Source organism: Macadamia integrifolia, chromosome 5 (assembly GCF_013358625.1).
Source record: "Macadamia integrifolia cultivar HAES 741 chromosome 5, SCU_Mint_v3, whole genome shotgun sequence".
NCBI lineage: Eukaryota > Viridiplantae > Streptophyta > Magnoliopsida > Proteales > Proteaceae > Macadamia > Macadamia integrifolia.
The window spans coordinates 19,652,813-19,670,652 of NC_056561.1; the positions used below are offsets into that span (position 1 = coordinate 19,652,813).

Consider the following 17,840-nt stretch of genomic DNA (forward strand, 5'->3'; position numbering starts at 1 on the left):
CTCTCTCTCTCTCTCTCTCTCTCTCTCTCACTCTCACTCTCTCTCTCTCTCTCACACACACACACACACACACACACACACACACATAGTTGGTAACTTGGTATTATTTGGTCTGTACAATGTTTTAAACCCAAATGAAAATTGAATTACTAACCCTGTAATTGGTTTATGTCGGTGGGCAAAAGCCCTGTTGCATAGCTATGGATGTTATAAGTTTTGTATTTATCTTCCATGGGCAAAACACATGTATCTTCCAAAAGAAAAGCAAGCAGCTTACGCTGAAGTTTCTCCTTGTACCACTGTAGATGTATTTAAGCTACACACACAGGAGTTGCGTGCAAAGCAAGAAGAGATCTCTAGAAAAGATGATGAGATTAGAGTATTGGAGTCTATAATCAAGACGCTGGCTGGGAAAAAAGATTCATCTACTGCAAATAGGTGAGATCGACATTGTGAATGTGCTCTTTCCTGCAATATTGTAGATGCAGCTTCCTGGTGTTTATGGAAGCATTCTTTGTTTGTATAGCCCATTCAAAGAATCATAAGACAGAAATAGATCTGCTTGCTAATGAATCAATGGTTTACAGCTCTTGTCAAGATTTCTCGTTGCTTTATATTGTTTCGGAAACGTGCAATACCTTCTTGAAATATTCCTTTTCCCAAAACCAGTTACTTCCATGTGTGGTTGGTTGCTGGACTTGCATGGTAGAAAAACAGAGAGCAATACTTTACCTTTTCCTTTCTTTCTTTCATTCTTTCTTTCTTTCTTTTTTCTTCTTCTTCTTCTTCTGCTTCTTTTTTTTATTTTTTTTATTTTTTTATTTTTTTAAGACGGAGATAAAATATGCCAGAACCTGCAAGTTAAGAGTCCCACCCCCACCCCCCAAATAAATAAATAAATAAATAAATAAAAAATGTACTGAGTAGGGATGTCTAGTAAAACCAAGATGAAATAATGCCATCTGCTATAGAACAACCCGAAATGTGATGTTCACTAGTCAGATGAATTAGCCAAAAGGTCCAAAGCTTTAATGTATTATGAAGCAATTGAAATAGATTGACCAAATCATGTTATTTATTGAGAAAGTGAGCCAGACCCAAATTATAAATATGGAATTTTTTCTAGTCGTCACCATTTAAATCACGGTTAATATGATCCATTGCCCTGGGTTATGTATGGTAAATCTTCAATTGCTGCCTCCAGCATTTCTTTTGAGGAGTTGAAAATGGATACCCTTTTATATTGTCACAAACCCCATTTCTTCTTCTTTCTTATTTTAGGGGGTGGGGGAGTGTGGGTAAGAAAAGGAAAAAACTTTTACTGTTCTTGCTTTCTAGTTTCTCCTTTGTTTTTGACATTTATTGAGGGGGAGGGCGGTTGGGAATCAGGGAAGAGACTTAATTGAATTTATATGAAAGGACAATACACAGCCAGCTAGGATTCCCAGATGGCTAGCTTAATGGCAAATATTGTAGCTAACTTGATCTAATCCATCACAGAGTTGAACATCCACTAGTAAAAGCTTGGACAAAATTCCCAACCGTCATTAAACACTTTCCCATTAATGAACTTGTTCTTCCCTTAGTGATGGCCCCATGTCTCCCAACTGTGTTTAAGAATGCAATATCTTGGAAGATAAATTTCCCAAGAGGGATATTGGGGCTTGATTGTCCAATCTCTACACTTGGACTAGGTAAGCACTTCCACAATTATTGTGGTCAAGTAAGGCAGTTTATTATTTTATCGTTAGAACTTAGAAGAGGGAGGAAAAAAATTGTAGTCTTCCTTTTCTTTTCTTTTTTTGTGGGGGCGGATGGGTCAAAAAACTAAGTTTAGTAAAAGATGACATCACTTCCAATGATTTTTTTTTTTTTTGGCAAAACTACCATGATTTATTAAGACTTATAATGAATTGACCAATCCCACAAGGGAGAAATTGCATAAAAAAAATACGTCATCCACATAATTATTTGTTAAAATTGAAAACATGCCACCCTTATGTCATGTTTATTCAAGATCACACCTGGAGTCGCCCCGTTACATTATAAAAATGTCATTTGAGAAAATAAAATAAAATCAATTTATTAAATTTTATAGGATAACAATCGCATAATTTATAGTTATCTTACTAGAAACTCCACCACGAATGAAAAAAGGGTAAATTTAATTGTACATATGTTGCAGCCCTAAGGTGACTATTATGTTGTCGTTAGGAAAATGACACATACCCATTGCAGATGTTATATTTGAAATTCTAATAATACAAATTTTTTCTCTTCCTTCAATTCCTTCTTCACTAATTTTTTTTTGGATTGAGGTATGGATTCAATTGTCAAATCATTCTCTATCCAAAATAAATATAAGAACAACCCTTTGCTCTTGATTGGTGCTAACACATTAGAGAATTGTGTTAAGGAGGCCTTGGGGTCAATCCGGGTGATTCTATTCAACCCTGACTGATTCAATGCATTGTGTTAAGGAAGTCTTAGGTTCAATCTGGGTAATCCTAGTCAATTCTGACTGATTCAATCCAATTTTTAGAACCATGATTGAAAGTGATTGTTTTTGTTTTTTAATTTCCATCCAACTTAGACCTAGTTCAATATATCGATATCGTGCACTAAAACCCTAATCACTTGGGTTCAATTCTAGGCAAACATTAGATATTAGGTGTGACTTTCAACGAAAACTTGTATCTATGAGGCATTACAATTCTAGACAAACATTAGATAGTAGGTGTGACCCAACAAAAAACACAAGAATTGTATCTGTGAGGCCATTTCAAAGTTTCAATAGTGTGACTACGCTCAACCACCCCCCCCCCCCCGGGTTGATATCACCAATGATATGTTGTTTGTGCGAGGATTGAAGCAGGCCGCCAGCATTTATTTTGAACGGGTCACCCGCGTGGTGACGATGCTCTAATCAAGTAAGACGAAAGGGACGAAAGGGTCATTTTCACCCAATCAGCACTTCGCCGCTCATAAATTTGCTTCTTCCCCCTCCCTCGCAGAACTCATCTTCTTCCATTAAATCACTAGAAACTCAGTTTCCAACTTTTGCGCCTCTCTCTCTCTCTCTCTCTCTCTCTCTCTCTCTCATGTATTAGAAATATGGGGAATCAATTCGTCTGCTTCTCCCACGAGAAAGTTGATGAACCAATGGGACCTTCGAAACCTTACACGGATCCCAATCCACCCGTGACTGTATCAGGAGACTCCAGGAATAATAGAAGGAACAGAGTCCGATCTTCCAGAAAAGAAAAGCGTGAATTAGATTCTAATGTAGCTCAAGATCAACAAGCTTTCGCTGCGGCTCTCCTCTTTCATCAGCATCATCATCAGAAGAACAACAACATCGTTACTAACCTTCCATTAAACCGTTCTGTTTCTCACGGATTACCTGTTACGGGATCGACTACTTCGAACTCGAACTCTAGGGCTTGTTCCGTCACTGACCATCTTCTTCAACCCCATGATCAGCTCGTTCAACACCAGGTTTGGATTTTGTTTCAGTTCAGTTCATCACTATACTGCCCAAATGTCTCAGTGATTTTCGTATTTTTCTTTGAACCGGTGAAACTCATTGTAAATTATTATTATTTTTTTTGAAATTAAATATTCCTTTTAGAGACTTTTCCAATTTCCAGGTGATCATAAGCTTCAATCTTAATTCTACCTTTAAACACGCCACCACCCCCCCCCCCCCCCCCCGCCCAAAAAAAAAAAAAAAAAACCCCTAATAATAATAATATGTAACGCATGATAAATCTACACATTGATCGTGTGCGGATTATTTCTTCACAGATATAGACAAAAACATATGAAAATCCATAAAGCTATAATAGGATTCTCAATTATTGTCAATCTCATTGTAATTCCTAGTAACTTATGATTTTTGTTACATGATGTATATGCATGTTGAATATATTCTTTTTCATGTGCTTCTTTAACAATGGGAATAATCTCAAAGATCCATCCATAGGTTGTACAAATGGTTAGGACGAAATGGGAATTGTGTGATAGGTACACGATCCCGAAGATTAGTTCAGGTGCGCATAAGCTGTGTCCTGAACACCTTGGTTAACAAAAAAAAAAAAAAGGAATAACCCCAAGGGAGTAGTTGAGTTGGCAAGAGACCTTTGCCTCATGAAGCATGTGTTCTGAATTTGACTTTTCATACTTCCTTGGATCACTCACATGGGGTACCTGTGTTAAAAAAAAAACAACATATTGACTAAATTTATTTTTAATAAAATAAATTAGGGTTTTAGTGTTTTAGCCTAGTCAAATGAAATACATTTTTTTTAATTCTTTATTTTAAGATTATGAAGATTGAACTCTCATGAAGTTTCGGATATGCATGCTAAATAACATAGGTTTCAACGACAACTCAACAAGTGTTTAGAACTTACATTTAAAAATCTATCCTATTCATGTAGCTAAAATGTACTAAATTACTTCATTAACATTTTTATTTTATTTTATTTATTGGTATATCCTTTTTTTCTAGGATATAGATTCAATACATTTATTCTTTGTATAAAGATCTTACATTGAATTTTTCCTTTTACATTATTTCTAGAAATTATTTTTAAAGTTAACTTGAAGAAAGTTATTGTTCAGAGTTTACTAAGTAACCATAAATCTTTAGGATAAATCATCAAGTGTGATATAGTGGGGCTTGATTGTCTTAATCTCCATATTTAGAATACGTAGACACTTTTAAAATAAAAATCTTATGATCAAAGAAATAAGTTTATTAGCTTTTTTTTTTTTCATTAGAAGAGGAAAAAACTAAGTCAATTTAGCAATATTTTTATATGATGGCATCAATTCTGATGACTTGACCAATTCCATAAACAGAAATGGTTAATTTAGGTGTGATTATCTTTCTTTTTTGGTAAAAAAAAAAGAAGAAGATATCTTTCACATTTTTTTTGTATTTTATTTTATTTTATTTTTTACTAATGACGGGTATCTAGGCCAAAATATCCCACTTGTATTTGTATTTGTTTTTTTTTTTTTTTTACTAATGACGGGTATCTAAGCCTTTGGCTTGACTAATCTTGTGGGCCCATACTAACCCCACAACCGCATAAACTGGGTCATACCGTAGGCCAAAATTGCATATGTTCATATAATATCTAAGCCTTTGGCTTGACTAGTCTTGTGGGCCCATATTAATCCCACAACCGCATTTATTTATTTTAAAATAAATCATAGGTGGTTACACTGAGCCTACTAGCTATCATCAGAACATATTTATCATTTTTCACAAGTGTAATGAGGAGGAACAATGGTATCACATATCATAATTAAAAATAAAACATTTCTTTACCATTCGACATGAGTCACATGACCATATTATATAATAACCCCTTGATCATATTTGGTCACCGTCACATTGTCAAAGTCGCAAAAAAATAATTACGAAATACAAATTCTATCTAACCAATTGTTTACCTAGGTGATGTCAAAAAATTGCGCATAAAATAAGGAAATTTATCAATACAAATTCTATGTAACCAATTGTTTACATAGAGGATATAAAAAATTTTGCATATAAAATAAAATAAAGAAATTTATAAACATTTTATAGGAAAACCATAGCATAACTTTTGCTTTACTAACTTGACCAATTTCACGAATGAAAAATGGTAAATTCATTTGGTAAATTGTATGGTAGATCCTTGAGTTTGTCCTAGTTGTACCCAATGTGAAATGTTGCTATCAAAAAAATGTCACATAAATTGTGGCATGCCTCAAATTTGAAACTCTATGATAAGACAATTTTGCCTCTTACCTTGAATTCCTTTTTTCTTGTTTTCTTTGGATACTATTTTTTTTTTTTCCTTTTAATTGAGAGAGTAAATTGAATTGTATAAAATTATAAATCATCCCAAATAAAGAAAGGACAACTAGGAGAGAGATGAAAGCCATTATTGCAAATTCTCAACTAAAAAAACAAGAGATTTTGAGTAGAGGCAAAGCGTTGGGGATTGTCAAGGTCAGCTTCATGGCCAGCTAGAGAGGTTGGGTGGTTTCGTGGTCACCTATTTCATTCATTGAATCAATAAAATAAGAATAAAACAATAATTGTAATATCTCCATTATTGATGCCTACATTTATTGGCATTTCACTTTTACTTAAGTGTATCCAATTTTGATTTTGTCCCTCTTAGGAAATTCCTTTACTCTTTTATGACCAGTTTATGGATTGAAATTTTAGAATATAATATAATCCCTGTGTATTTATGTTTTGTCTGCTCTAACTTGCCACTATTAAATCAAGATGTGCTATGTATATATTAATTCAAATGAAAAAATATTTTGAAAATTAAAGTAAATAAATAAAAATAAAAATTTATCTTGTAAGTGTGCAAAACTATTTGATAGTACCAATCCTCCAAATTTAAGGCAAACATTAGATTGGATGTGTGACTTTCAATAGAAAATGGTATCTAGTGGTATTTCAAAGGTGGGTTTAGCACAACATTATTTTTATTTAATTTTTATAAACAGATATCATTACTGTTATGTGGAAAATCACACATGAAGATCCCATGGTTTCAATTCTCTGGTCATGTTACAACTAAACTAGAATTAATCACATGATAATCCAATCAAACTGTTAAAAAAAGGGATAACATTCTCTATGGGAGAGCATAATTTTCACCAGAGTCTGTTTTTCTCCTCCTTCCATGTGAAATGACACAGATAAACAAAGGAGAAAGACAAACTATGGGAGATACTGGCGGAGGCTACACTCCCTAATAAAAAACAGACTCCCTGAAAAAAAAATTTAGGACTACAAAAATCTGTGTATATCAGAGAATACAAATTTTGGACTAAAATGCCACATGTGACTAATCCATCGATATTATTCTACGTATGGCTAATAGTTGGATTTGCCATACCATTCGGGGTATGTAAATAGATAGTCAAAATCCGAATTTAAATTCACATTTGTATTTGGTCAAAGGGTATCTGGATTAAAATCCAAATTATCCAAAAAATAATTATTCGATCCAAATTGATAATCAATTAATAATTTTGAAGATTATTGAAGTTTAGACAAATTTTAAAAAATGAAGAAAATACCTAAGATAACTTAAAAAGATGAATTAAGAGTAAATTATATTCATTGGATGAAGGAAAGTTTGGATTACATAAGTCAGAGAGTAAACAAATGATTAAGAATTCAAATTCGATCTGCATTAGCATTCTTATCTATATCCAATAAAAAAAATATCTATATCTAATCACATTGGACATAAATTCGATCCGTTTATATCTCTACATATCTCCCTTTGAGCCATCAGGATCCAAAAAAGGTTGAGCCATGTTACAATGCATTTGTCACAAATAGAGTGATAATAAGATTTTCCCTGCAAAACTGCACATGGGTGATGGAACCAATGTGCTACGCTGACGGGCTGATGGCAGCATTTGTTTTTGACTTTTGATTAGGGGCACCACTCACCCGCCGTGATGTAATGTAAAGTAATGGCAGCCTTCTTTCACATTGCCGACTTTTGATTTCTTTTGGTTAAACATCAAATTTGCCAATTGCCGACTCAGAGCGAGAGAGGTCATTTTCTCCCAAATCTCTTTCGCAGAACTCAAAAAACGAGTCCTTCGGCTTCTTCCTTAAAAAACTAATAGAAGAAACCAGAGACTCTCGTCCAGAACTCCAGATTCTCCAGTGGTTCTTACACCTCTCTCCTAATCTCTCCTCCTCTCTAACTCTCTCATGCATAAGAAATGGGCAATCAATTCGCTTGTTTCTCCGATAAGGAAGTTGAGAAAGAACATTTGAATGGTTACTCCAATCCTAATCCGCCCATTTCCGTAGGCTTTAGCAATAGATGGAACAAGTTTCGATCTTCCAGGAAAGAAAAGCGTGATGATTCTCTAACTCGAGAACAAGAACAAGCTCTTGCTGCGGCTCTTCTCTTTCATCAGCGTCAGCAGAATGGTACACTTCCATTTGATCGTTCTGCTTCTCTTAGATGTCCTGTTCCGGGGTCAAAGAAGCAGTCTTTTCCCAGGAGTTCGAGCTCCAGAGCTCGTTCGGTCACTGACCCTCTTTTTCAACCCAATCAGATTGTTGACCAGGTTTGTGAACATTGTGATTTCGTAATGTTTACGATAACGAGTGGAAGACTTGTACTTTGCCGTCTCTTCTGATTTAATTGATATTCTCCTTCTTTATCAACCAGGTAATGAATTTTGAAAATTAAAGAATTCTGCTTAGAGACTATATTGAATGATCTTCAGTCTTCACTTTCCTTTTGTGTTTTTTAGTTTCTGTTTGTTGGGTTGTCCTTTTAGTACATGCAACCATGAGGGTTTTTCTTTATTGGTATCGTTTCAGGTCAATAGTTTACTGAAGTAGTCTTTGCCGCTTTGTGGGAGTTGCATCTGCAGTGAACACCTTGATTACTTATTCTATTTCCACTTCATTTGGGCATTTGGTATCAGTTTTGCTACCATATCTTATCCCTCAGCAGACCTGTGCGGAATGGTCAATTTGAGTTTCTCAAATTCATTTCTTTTACTTATTCACTGGAATCCTGGTAACCCATTGGGATTTGAGAGTACATTGAAGCTGTGAGCTCAAACTTTGGGGTCCAATCATGAGACAGACAATGCAGGTGTTACAAGTTATGAGATCTATACCTATAGCCCTTAGGCATTATATTGGCTCTGAAGAAAATAGCCACAACTATGATTGCTGGTCTAATTTCAGTGGTCTGTTATGCTAGGCTGGTTGTACCTTTCTTCTATTATGTTCCTTGCATTTTATAGAAAACTGGCAACATGATACTGGATTTTGCTTAATGTTTTGTGGGTGATCAACTGGGCCAAAGTTAGATATTCACGGTCTAACTTTACTGTTGCATTCTGGATATTTTGTTACTCATCCACATTTACTTGTCTTATATATTTCTTTAATTATGGCCCACATTATTCCTCCCCCTCTCTTGAAGTGCCTTTCTTTTTCTTTGTTTTACTTCTGTTGCCTCCATTTAAGAAAACCAAATGTTGGTATTTTCTGAACATTCAAATTTTCTCCAGTTTTCAATATTTTTTAAATTGATCATTTTTGTTAACTCACAGGATCTGAAGCTTGATGATCTGGAAACAAAACATTTTGTTCTTGTTCATGGAGGTGGATTTGGTGCTTGGTGTTGGTATAAAACCATTGCGCTCTTAGAAGAAAGTGGATTCAAAGTTGATGCAGTAGACTTAACTGGTTCTGGAGTTCATTCATCTGATACAAACAGCATTACGAGTCTTTCCCAATATGTAAAGCCACTTACTAGTTTCCTTGAAAAGCTGGTTAATGGAGAGAAGGTTCGTTGAGATTCATATTGTCCCCACTATCTTGCAACATGAATATTTTTTTGAGCGATCTCAGTTCAAGTTTCTTCACTATAATAAGAATTATCATGATTAATTATTCAATTAATTCTGTAATAGATTTCATGTAGGATTATGTGGATTAAATTATTGTGTTAAATAATTATTGAATCTTCCCTCAAAAGTGGACTCATTCTTAATTAAGTAATTATCTTTTCTTCTACATTGTATATTATTAGATCATTTTCCTGAGGGAAGGTTGCATTCGTGTATATTAATTTCCTTTTTGCATGTCCTGAGTGAGTTACCAAATATTGACAAATTATTTGTTTCCGTTGATGTACCTGAAAACAAATTTGAGATCATAGTTTTTGCGACTTGTATTACCTGTGGTACCATGCCCTCTCTCTCTCTCTGAACCGAGGATGCTTAAACCTATTAACTCCTAGCCAGGTGTATGATCAATTTCATAGGCCTCTCATGTCAAGGCTTCATTTGTCATCATGGTAACCATCTCATAGATCATTTCCCTTTGTGTGTTTTGGGGGGGGGGGGAGGAAATCTGCCATTGAAGCTGAGTTTTTTTGGTCTTTATTTTCTATTTTTATGTTTCTTCCAAGTTCTTATTTTATTAGTTGTTGACTTCCGAAAGTCAAAGTTGCCTCTTAGTCAGTGGTCCTTGGTTGAGTTAGTATGTTTGAATAAATTTTTTAAAAGAAGCTGTTACCCTCTTTTTGGCCGGCTGACTTTGGTTGGTCAGTTCTACTAAAAATTGGTGCTTTATTGGAGCAATTTGGTCTCAATAGCAAGCGACTCAGACCATTAGTCTTCTCCAATTAGGTTACTTCTCAGAGGTTGACACCATGAAATTTGTCATGATTACAGATGTTATTAGTACGAATTTAAAAAGGTCTAGCAATTCAGCAAATGGCAAATGTTTTTAACTGTCTGCCTTGAAGATTGTATGGGCCAAATATCAGATTGGTTGAGTTTTCTTCTGAAACTAGTTATTTGTAGCTTGTTCTTTGAGTTTTAGATTATTATTCTTTTTCTGTACAGGATCAGTGACCTTTTTGGCCAAGATAATGTTTTGGTTGGGACCTTTACAATGGTGGTTCCCAGATGAGGGTACCTTTTTCATGAAGGGTGCCTCAGACCACTCTGTAGGTCGTATGACACTGGAATCAAGATTGCTTCTGTTAAAATACAATACAGCTTGGATGGTGGTTAAAATAATATTTATTGACGTGGACTCAGCAGTATGTCTTAAATATCTTTGTGAATCAACATAGCATAATTCGTTAAAAAAATATGGAATTTATAGGTAGAGAAATATTAGTTAACATAAGACAACAGGAGTAGATGTCCCATCAGGTACAAGGATATATTTTTGCTGTGCTCTTCTAATACTGAAGCTGGATTTTTTGAATACTAACTGAGCTAATTGACTTTTGTTATCTCTTTAGTGATAGTTCATAATCTATTGACATTTATGTGTGTATAAACATTTTTGCAGGTGATTTTGGTAGGACACGATTTTGGTGGGGCGTGTATATCATATGCAATGGAGTTGTTTCCATTGAAGGTTGCAAAAGCTGTTTTTATTGCAGCAGCAATGTTAACTAGTGGACAGAGTGCTCTTGATATGTTCTCCCAACAGGTTTGCCCTCCATTTCTTTTAGCTACTTATATTTGATAATTGGCTGTTTGTTTGAGACTATGCAGCTTTGACTTATATATATTGTGACAATGCTCAATTTTTATGCCCTAAAACATCTAATGGACACTTTATCCTTATCCCATCCCCCTCCTTGCTTCCCTTTATCCTTTTGATAAGAAGCTGAACCCTGGCCTCTGGTTTGTAATTGTAATTCTACCTGAGGTATGTGAGGCAGTAAAAGACCTAAATAATGCTGGGGCAAAACTACAGCTTAATTTGCTTGGAAATGGAAGTTTCACTGTTAGTGCCTTAGTGATCATTTTCGACTTATAAAGTTTGAAATTTTGAATTATTCAGGATCATCTTTATTTATTCATCTGATGGTTTTGTGTTAAAATTATGTCTGTTGCCGCTGATACTTAGCTATAACAGACAGATTCAAACGATATGATGCGATCTGCCCAAATATTTCTGTATGCAAATGGGAATGACCGCCCTCCAACTGCTATTGATCTTGAGAAAGCGTTATTGAGGGACTTGTTATTTAATCAAAGTTCTGCTAAGGTATGCTTTTGTGTTGGTCTGCCATATTTCTGCATTGCCAACTCCCACTTGTACCCCAAAAAACAAGATAAATGTTGATTACACAATCAGAGGACAAATATTGCTTGGTTGAGCTTTAGGTGCTTTCATGATGTATTTACTGCATCTTTGTGATGCAGTCGAGTAAAATTGTTCACTGTCAGAGGCATGAGGCCTTTGGCATTGCCTCATCAAAATATTGAAATGTTGACTACCTGTTGAGTACTGGTACTCAAATGATTCTGTCAACCATAAAACATACCCAAATTTTGCTAATAGTCTGGAAAGGATGTTGTAAGACCTTTCTCTAGTATGGTGCTGATGTTTTATTCAATGGGAAATTTGGATACTTGTGGATCCAGAGGCATAGCGCACTGGTTGCAGCCCCTGCTTGTAGAGCAGGCGCCAGGAGTGTAAAAAGGAAATTTGGATAGTTCTTTTCTACTGTAACCACCTTCCAATCATTTGGTTTTCAGAGGAAAAAACTAGTTTTTTTTAGGTTACCTGATGTTGCAGTTTTGCCAAATGATTATAGTTATATGTTCTTTTTTAGATGAACTTCAGCATTTAACTCCTTTTGGTTCTGATCCAGGATGTTGCCTTGGCATCAGTTTCCATGAGGCCAATTCCTTTTGCACCTGTTCTGGAGAAGCTCTCTCTTTCTGACATCAACTATGGTTCTGTCAGACGGTTCTATATAGAGACTTCTGAAGATAATGCAATACCACTGTCCCTACAACAGAGCATGATAAATTCAAACCCCCCAGAAAAAGTCTTTCGGCTAAAAGGTTCTGATCACTCACCTTTCTTTTCAAAGCCTCAAGCCTTACATAAGTTATTGGTGGAGATCTCAAAGATTCCTTCCACCAAAGTCCAGTAGCTCAAGCTGGCGAATGCAGTTGCTTCACTCTGGAGCCTCACCCTCATTGCTAACATAATTGGCACTTGCACATTTTCTTAAAGACACGATGGATATGTATATGGATGCAACTCTGTATAGAATATTCATGTGTAATCAGCTGTTGCCATTGGATATTTACAGAATAGTTTTCAGTAGTGTTGAGCATGCAGGAGTGGCCAGTCATTTATGAGCTATATTTGTACTTGGGCCTTTATTTTTTGGTTGGAAGGCAATTGATGTAATTTGTCACCAGTATCTTTACATCTGTGTACTTGTAATCTTTTCTTTTCTTCATGATCTGTTTTGAGATGAAATATTCTGAATTCGGCTCCTCTTCAATTACTGGAACGCCTAAGGAGGCATTCGAAGGTGGGGAGGAGCCAGACATGCACCCCAACACATGGGCTCGCACCCGTAAGTCCTCCCTGACATTGAATCCCATTAAGGGGTGGTTCTGTTTGATTCATGGACCTGTGGGAATTGGAACCTATGTGTGGTCAGGCTTGATATTTAAAAGTAGCCAAGATGTTGCATAGAGCCATAGAGGTTAGATGACTGTTGAGTCTGTGACTCTGGAAATTTTATTTTTACAGGCAGAGTTTTTGGAAGCCTGAGAGTTCAGGTTGGGTTGGCTTTCGTTGGGTCTGGAGACTCTGGACACTATGGTACTGTGCAGACCAACGAGGCCAACTTTAAAAGGCAGTGTGGCTCCTATGCTGGTGTAGGGGCACACTGCCTTTTAGGGAATTCTCTCCCATTAATTTGACTTTTAAAATTACGGTTTGATCAGTCTAAAATGGTTGATCGAACCAAACTTGGCCCCCTTTTAGTTTCAACCCCAAAACTGGTTTTAAATACTATGGTCTGGATAATTTGGTTAAACATTGGCCGGATCCTTGAACCACTTGGAACCCTAGCGACTGCCCCCTTCTTCTCCGTCTCCGTTCGCGTTTGAGTTTGTCGGCGGCAAACTACTCTTCATCTAATGCCTAATACTCCCTGCCCCTACCTCTTCTCCTTCTCCGCTCCTGATCGATTGCAGAGGTGCGAACACTTCCCATTTAAGGCGATTGCAGCTGCAGCGGGAACACACACTCCGCTCCTCTTCTTCTCTGTCTCCATTCAGCCAGCGATTCAGGAAATAGTGGGTTGAGGATGGCGGGACAAAACCTAGCACAAGAAGATCAATTCGATACATGTTTTAGGATGGCGGATTTGGATCTTGACGGGGGATTAATGCAACTGAGCCCATTCCCTTTTTTAAACATACAAATTTGGGCAAGAAAGACAGAAACTTGTGTTAGAGAAAAGCAGATGTAATGATCGACTTAATGAAATCAATAAAAGGGCTTCTGCTGTTAAGCATGAGGTTGAGGAACTTGCTAAAAAGTATAAGAAGTATGAACAGGCTTCAGATCTAGATTCTAGACTCCCAATTAACCTTTGCAGAAGACACTTCATTATCCTCAGAGGGGAAAAAAATTTATCTCAGAAAGAAATGAGAGCTATCAAATTAGCTCTCTCTCTCTCTCTCTTTTATTTTTTATTTTTTTATTTTTTATCTTTTATTTATATATTTATTTTAAATAAAAGTTTGTTCTGATTCTAGTATTTACAAGAGAGCTAGTTTGATAGCATTACCTGGGGTGGGGTCTGATCATAATCCCTTCTTATTGGATATGAAACCAGTGATGCATTCTTATAGGAGGATACACCATTTTCACTCTGGTTCAAAATGCAAACTTTCTAGTCTTGAAGCTTACCTGAAAAATGGAATAAATGAGCTTTGGGGAATTTTAATTATTTAAATACATATTTTATGATCAGAAGTTGTAATTGCAATCTCTTGATCCCTCTGTTGCTGATTTGGCATAATTATGACAGAAATTTCTAAGAAAAATGGAATATACTTTTCTTTTTCAGTAGCGCAGTTGGTAAGCAACGAATTTGGTACGAGCCATAAACTCGGATGTCCTAAGTTCAACTCTCACTAGGCACACCTTGGGCACAGGGGTGTTTAATGCTCTTTACTGCTTTCAATGAAAATTGAATGATTCTCATTCAACCCCAGTATGACCTGGTCCATGTGGTTGTGGGGTCAGTATGGGCCCACGGGACTAGTCAGGCCGAAGGCTTGGATACCCGTCGTTAGTAAAAAAAAAAAACATGTGAGAGAGACAGAAATACTATTTTTTTTCATTCCTTGGGCTCTCGATGCTTACATAAGCAATCTTTTTGTAGTATCACTAAGGATGAAGGTGAGAGTTTCTAAGTAGTTAACTTTAACTAGTATTTTCGCCGAGCACCTAAGTAAAATTTATATTACCTCCAACTCTTTGGGCATTTCTTTGTCGAGACATTGTTTAACCCCATTTATATTGAATATTGAACAAGAAATAAGTGGAGATAATTTAGAGGAAGAAGTAAAATGAGTTGTGCTTGGCATTGGAGTTTACAAGCCCTAGGTTAAGAGGTCATGGGTTCAACTTACATTGGGGCCTTAACCATGATGGGGTATTGGTAATTTTTTTATTGAGATTTTGTTGAGAAGGATATGGTAGCTTTTACCCTTGTTTTTTTTGTTTACTATCATTTTCGTAACTTTTGGTGTCAATCATAGTCTTCTCTCCCTCATCCCTAAAGAAAAGTCAATGCTTTATTCATATCTGAGTTCAAACCTATCAGTTTACGATTTATCAACAAGAGAAAAAAAAAATTAATCCCTCCATTTTAAAATATCATATAAAAGATTTTAGGGTATAAACTTATTATTGTCTCCAACATTGTATATTGGACCATCTTGTAAAGAGAATTTGAACCACCGATTAGACCTAATGTCAATTTCTAAAAACTTGGAAAATAATAATTGATAAAAAATATATAACATTTCAAATTATGTTTTAAATAATAAATCATGCAATCAGGGCCCAAAATCTTGGTTAAATCATTTTAGATATTCTTCTAATAGGGGTAGTGAATTCCCTAAAGGGAACCTTGTTCTTTAACACTTGACAATAGTCCATTCAAGATTTTTAAGCTATCGAATATCATGTACACAAATATGTTCAGTCACCCCTATTTTCAAAAATAATATTTATAATAACACATAACGCGACAACCACAAACATAATATCCGATAGTAGAAACCTCAGGACAATATCAAATGCTCAAATTTATAGTATCAAAAATCCAACATCAAAACCATCATGGATCAATGGGGTTTTGCTCGCAGATAACAGTAGCATGAAGAAGAACCTTTCAAGATCTCATGACCACAACAGTCTAACTAGTTTGCCGAACCGACCATTCATTATTATTATTATATATTTTAATATAAAAAAGCAAGGCTGGTCACCGCTGCATTTGATTTAAACAAGAAAAAGGCATAGCACCTAAAGTCCATGATAGGATTTATTACTAACAAAAATAATTCTAACAAACACTTCAACTTTTTTCTTTTTTGGGTAACGATAAACTCTTCGATCCACCCAACGTGATAACGGACAACCCAACAACGCCTATTTATTTTTGGGTTTTCTTTTTTTTAAATCACCAAACAGTCCCTTACAAAGATTCTTGACACATCATGTCATGTAAGCAAGTACAGCGAGCTGTGGTCCTGTAATGGAGTGAGAGTGAGACAATTCAACAGATCAAAGCATCCTCTGGATGGGCCAGTGGCCAGCCTAGCACAAATGTCTCATACTAGACTGGACTACACAAGCCCAGCCCAGCCCAGCCCAGTACAACTTTGTAGGAATAATTACTAACTGGAGTTCAAAAACAGAAACCTACTTCAAGGGGAAAATAATGGAGCTTGGTCTTGTGTACCCTGTGTTTAGACACGGGTGGAGCACGTAAAATTGGCTCTCCATCCCTGTGAAATTAAAAATCCCATAATTGTTATGCCTATGTGCATGCTTATATTGATGCTCCTTAAATAATTATCACAAAATTTTAAGGCTGCGTTTGATAATCATTTAGAAAAACGTTTTCGGCATTTTTTTCGTTCTATGGGAACAAAAAAAAAACGTATTTTGTTTTTTCTTTGGAACGAAAAGGGGGAAAAAAAATATAATAGAAATGCAAAATGATGGAATGACAACACCTTGCTTCGTCGTTTTGGTTTTGTTCCAAATATGAAAAAAGTGAACAACTAGGGTAATCGTTCTTGAAACAGTTTCATCAAATAACATTTTTGTTTTGATTTTTTGTATTCTTGTATTTTTTTTTTTTTTTAAACGGCATTATGACACATAAACTGAAAATTATGTTGACATGAAACGTTATTTCTAAAAATGAATGACTACCAAATGTAGCCTAAGTAATATGATAGAAATGAAATGAATTGACAACTGTGTATATCAGTTTTGCTCCTACTATATGAGGGGGCAGCCATGTAAGCACATGACCGTACATGAAAATTGAATCTTTTTTCATATCAACCAGTTTTATTTAGATTCACATGTGCTTTAAGTGATTATAAATTCTAGCAGTCATCACCCTCCCTTATTTATGAACTCGAACAAGTGAACATATATAAAAAAAGGGGAGTTAGGTAATATGCCATAAAATATTAAATTAGGTGGCTTTTTTCAAGTCTGCCGTCAAATCTCAAGGCTCAACCTTGGACAGGCGGTAGTTTTCTACCAAGCTAGAGTACGGTAGGGATAGAGGGAATTCCTATGAATCAGTGAAATGAGTAAAGATCGAAAAGAACACCAACGCTATTCGTGAGTTTGATAATTGAAAGTTAGCATAGTTTGATAATCAAAAGCTAGCATTCTTCTTAAATTCCATCAGTTCAAAAACTTTCAACTTTTGCTTTTCATTATTATTATTATTCTTTTAACATGTCAAATTAGAGAATTCAACTTCTCCAGACTATACAAATCAGAAGGGCATCCTAAATGAGAAATGGGCGCTTGAAATATTTATTGATGGAATTTGGAGAAGCAATCTTTCTCTGAATGTTTAGCTTATGCTTCTCATGCATAATCTCGATGCTTCATAATTATGTTCGATGAATCTACCAAAATGTTACACCCGCCCATATGGTTATTATTTCAATTAATAATTCTAAACATTTTTTATTTTTTTTGGGCTTACGACAAGTATCCAGGCCTTTGGCTTGACTAGTTATATGGGTTCATATTGACCCCACAATCTCATGGACCAAGTCATACCGAGATTGAATGAGAACCATTCAATTTTCACCGAAAGAAATGAAGAGCACTAAACACTCTGTATGAATGGCCCAAGATGTACCTAGTGGGAGTCAAACTAAGGACGTTCAAGTTTACAGCTCGTACCAAGTTTGTTGCTCAC

The 17,840-nt window shown here is 35.6% G+C and overlaps 2 protein-coding genes across 3 annotated transcripts in view; both read left to right on the top strand.

Annotated features, from left to right (window-relative positions):
• The window catches only part of LOC122078242, a 4,869-nt gene extending 4,270 nt beyond the window's left edge, over positions 1–599 (top strand). Inside the window, exon 3 of the mRNA XM_042644141.1 lies at positions 306–599. Within this exon, the coding sequence (XP_042500075.1) occupies positions 306–442 (137 nt within the window). The 3' untranslated portion in view covers positions 443–599. The remainder of the gene's footprint in view (positions 1–305) is intronic.
• Positions 600–3,032: 2,433 nt separating this feature from the next.
• Positions 3,033–12,806, top strand: LOC122078459 (putative methylesterase 11, chloroplastic). Of its 2 annotated transcripts, none has more exons than XM_042644438.1 (5): positions 3,033–3,498; positions 9,127–9,363; positions 10,886–11,029; positions 11,462–11,593; positions 12,204–12,806. In XM_042644438.1, exons 1-5 carry the CDS (start codon positions 3,115–3,117, stop codon positions 12,489–12,491), a joined length of 1,185 nt encoding a protein of 394 aa, XP_042500372.1. In that variant the 5' UTR covers positions 3,033–3,114; the 3' UTR covers positions 12,492–12,806. The 2 variants fall into 2 exon arrangements, with proteins under 2 accessions (XP_042500372.1, XP_042500373.1); XM_042644439.1 differs by lacking the exon at positions 3,033–3,498 and adding an exon at positions 7,479–8,121.
• The last annotated feature ends 5,034 nt before the right edge of the window (positions 12,807–17,840 follow it).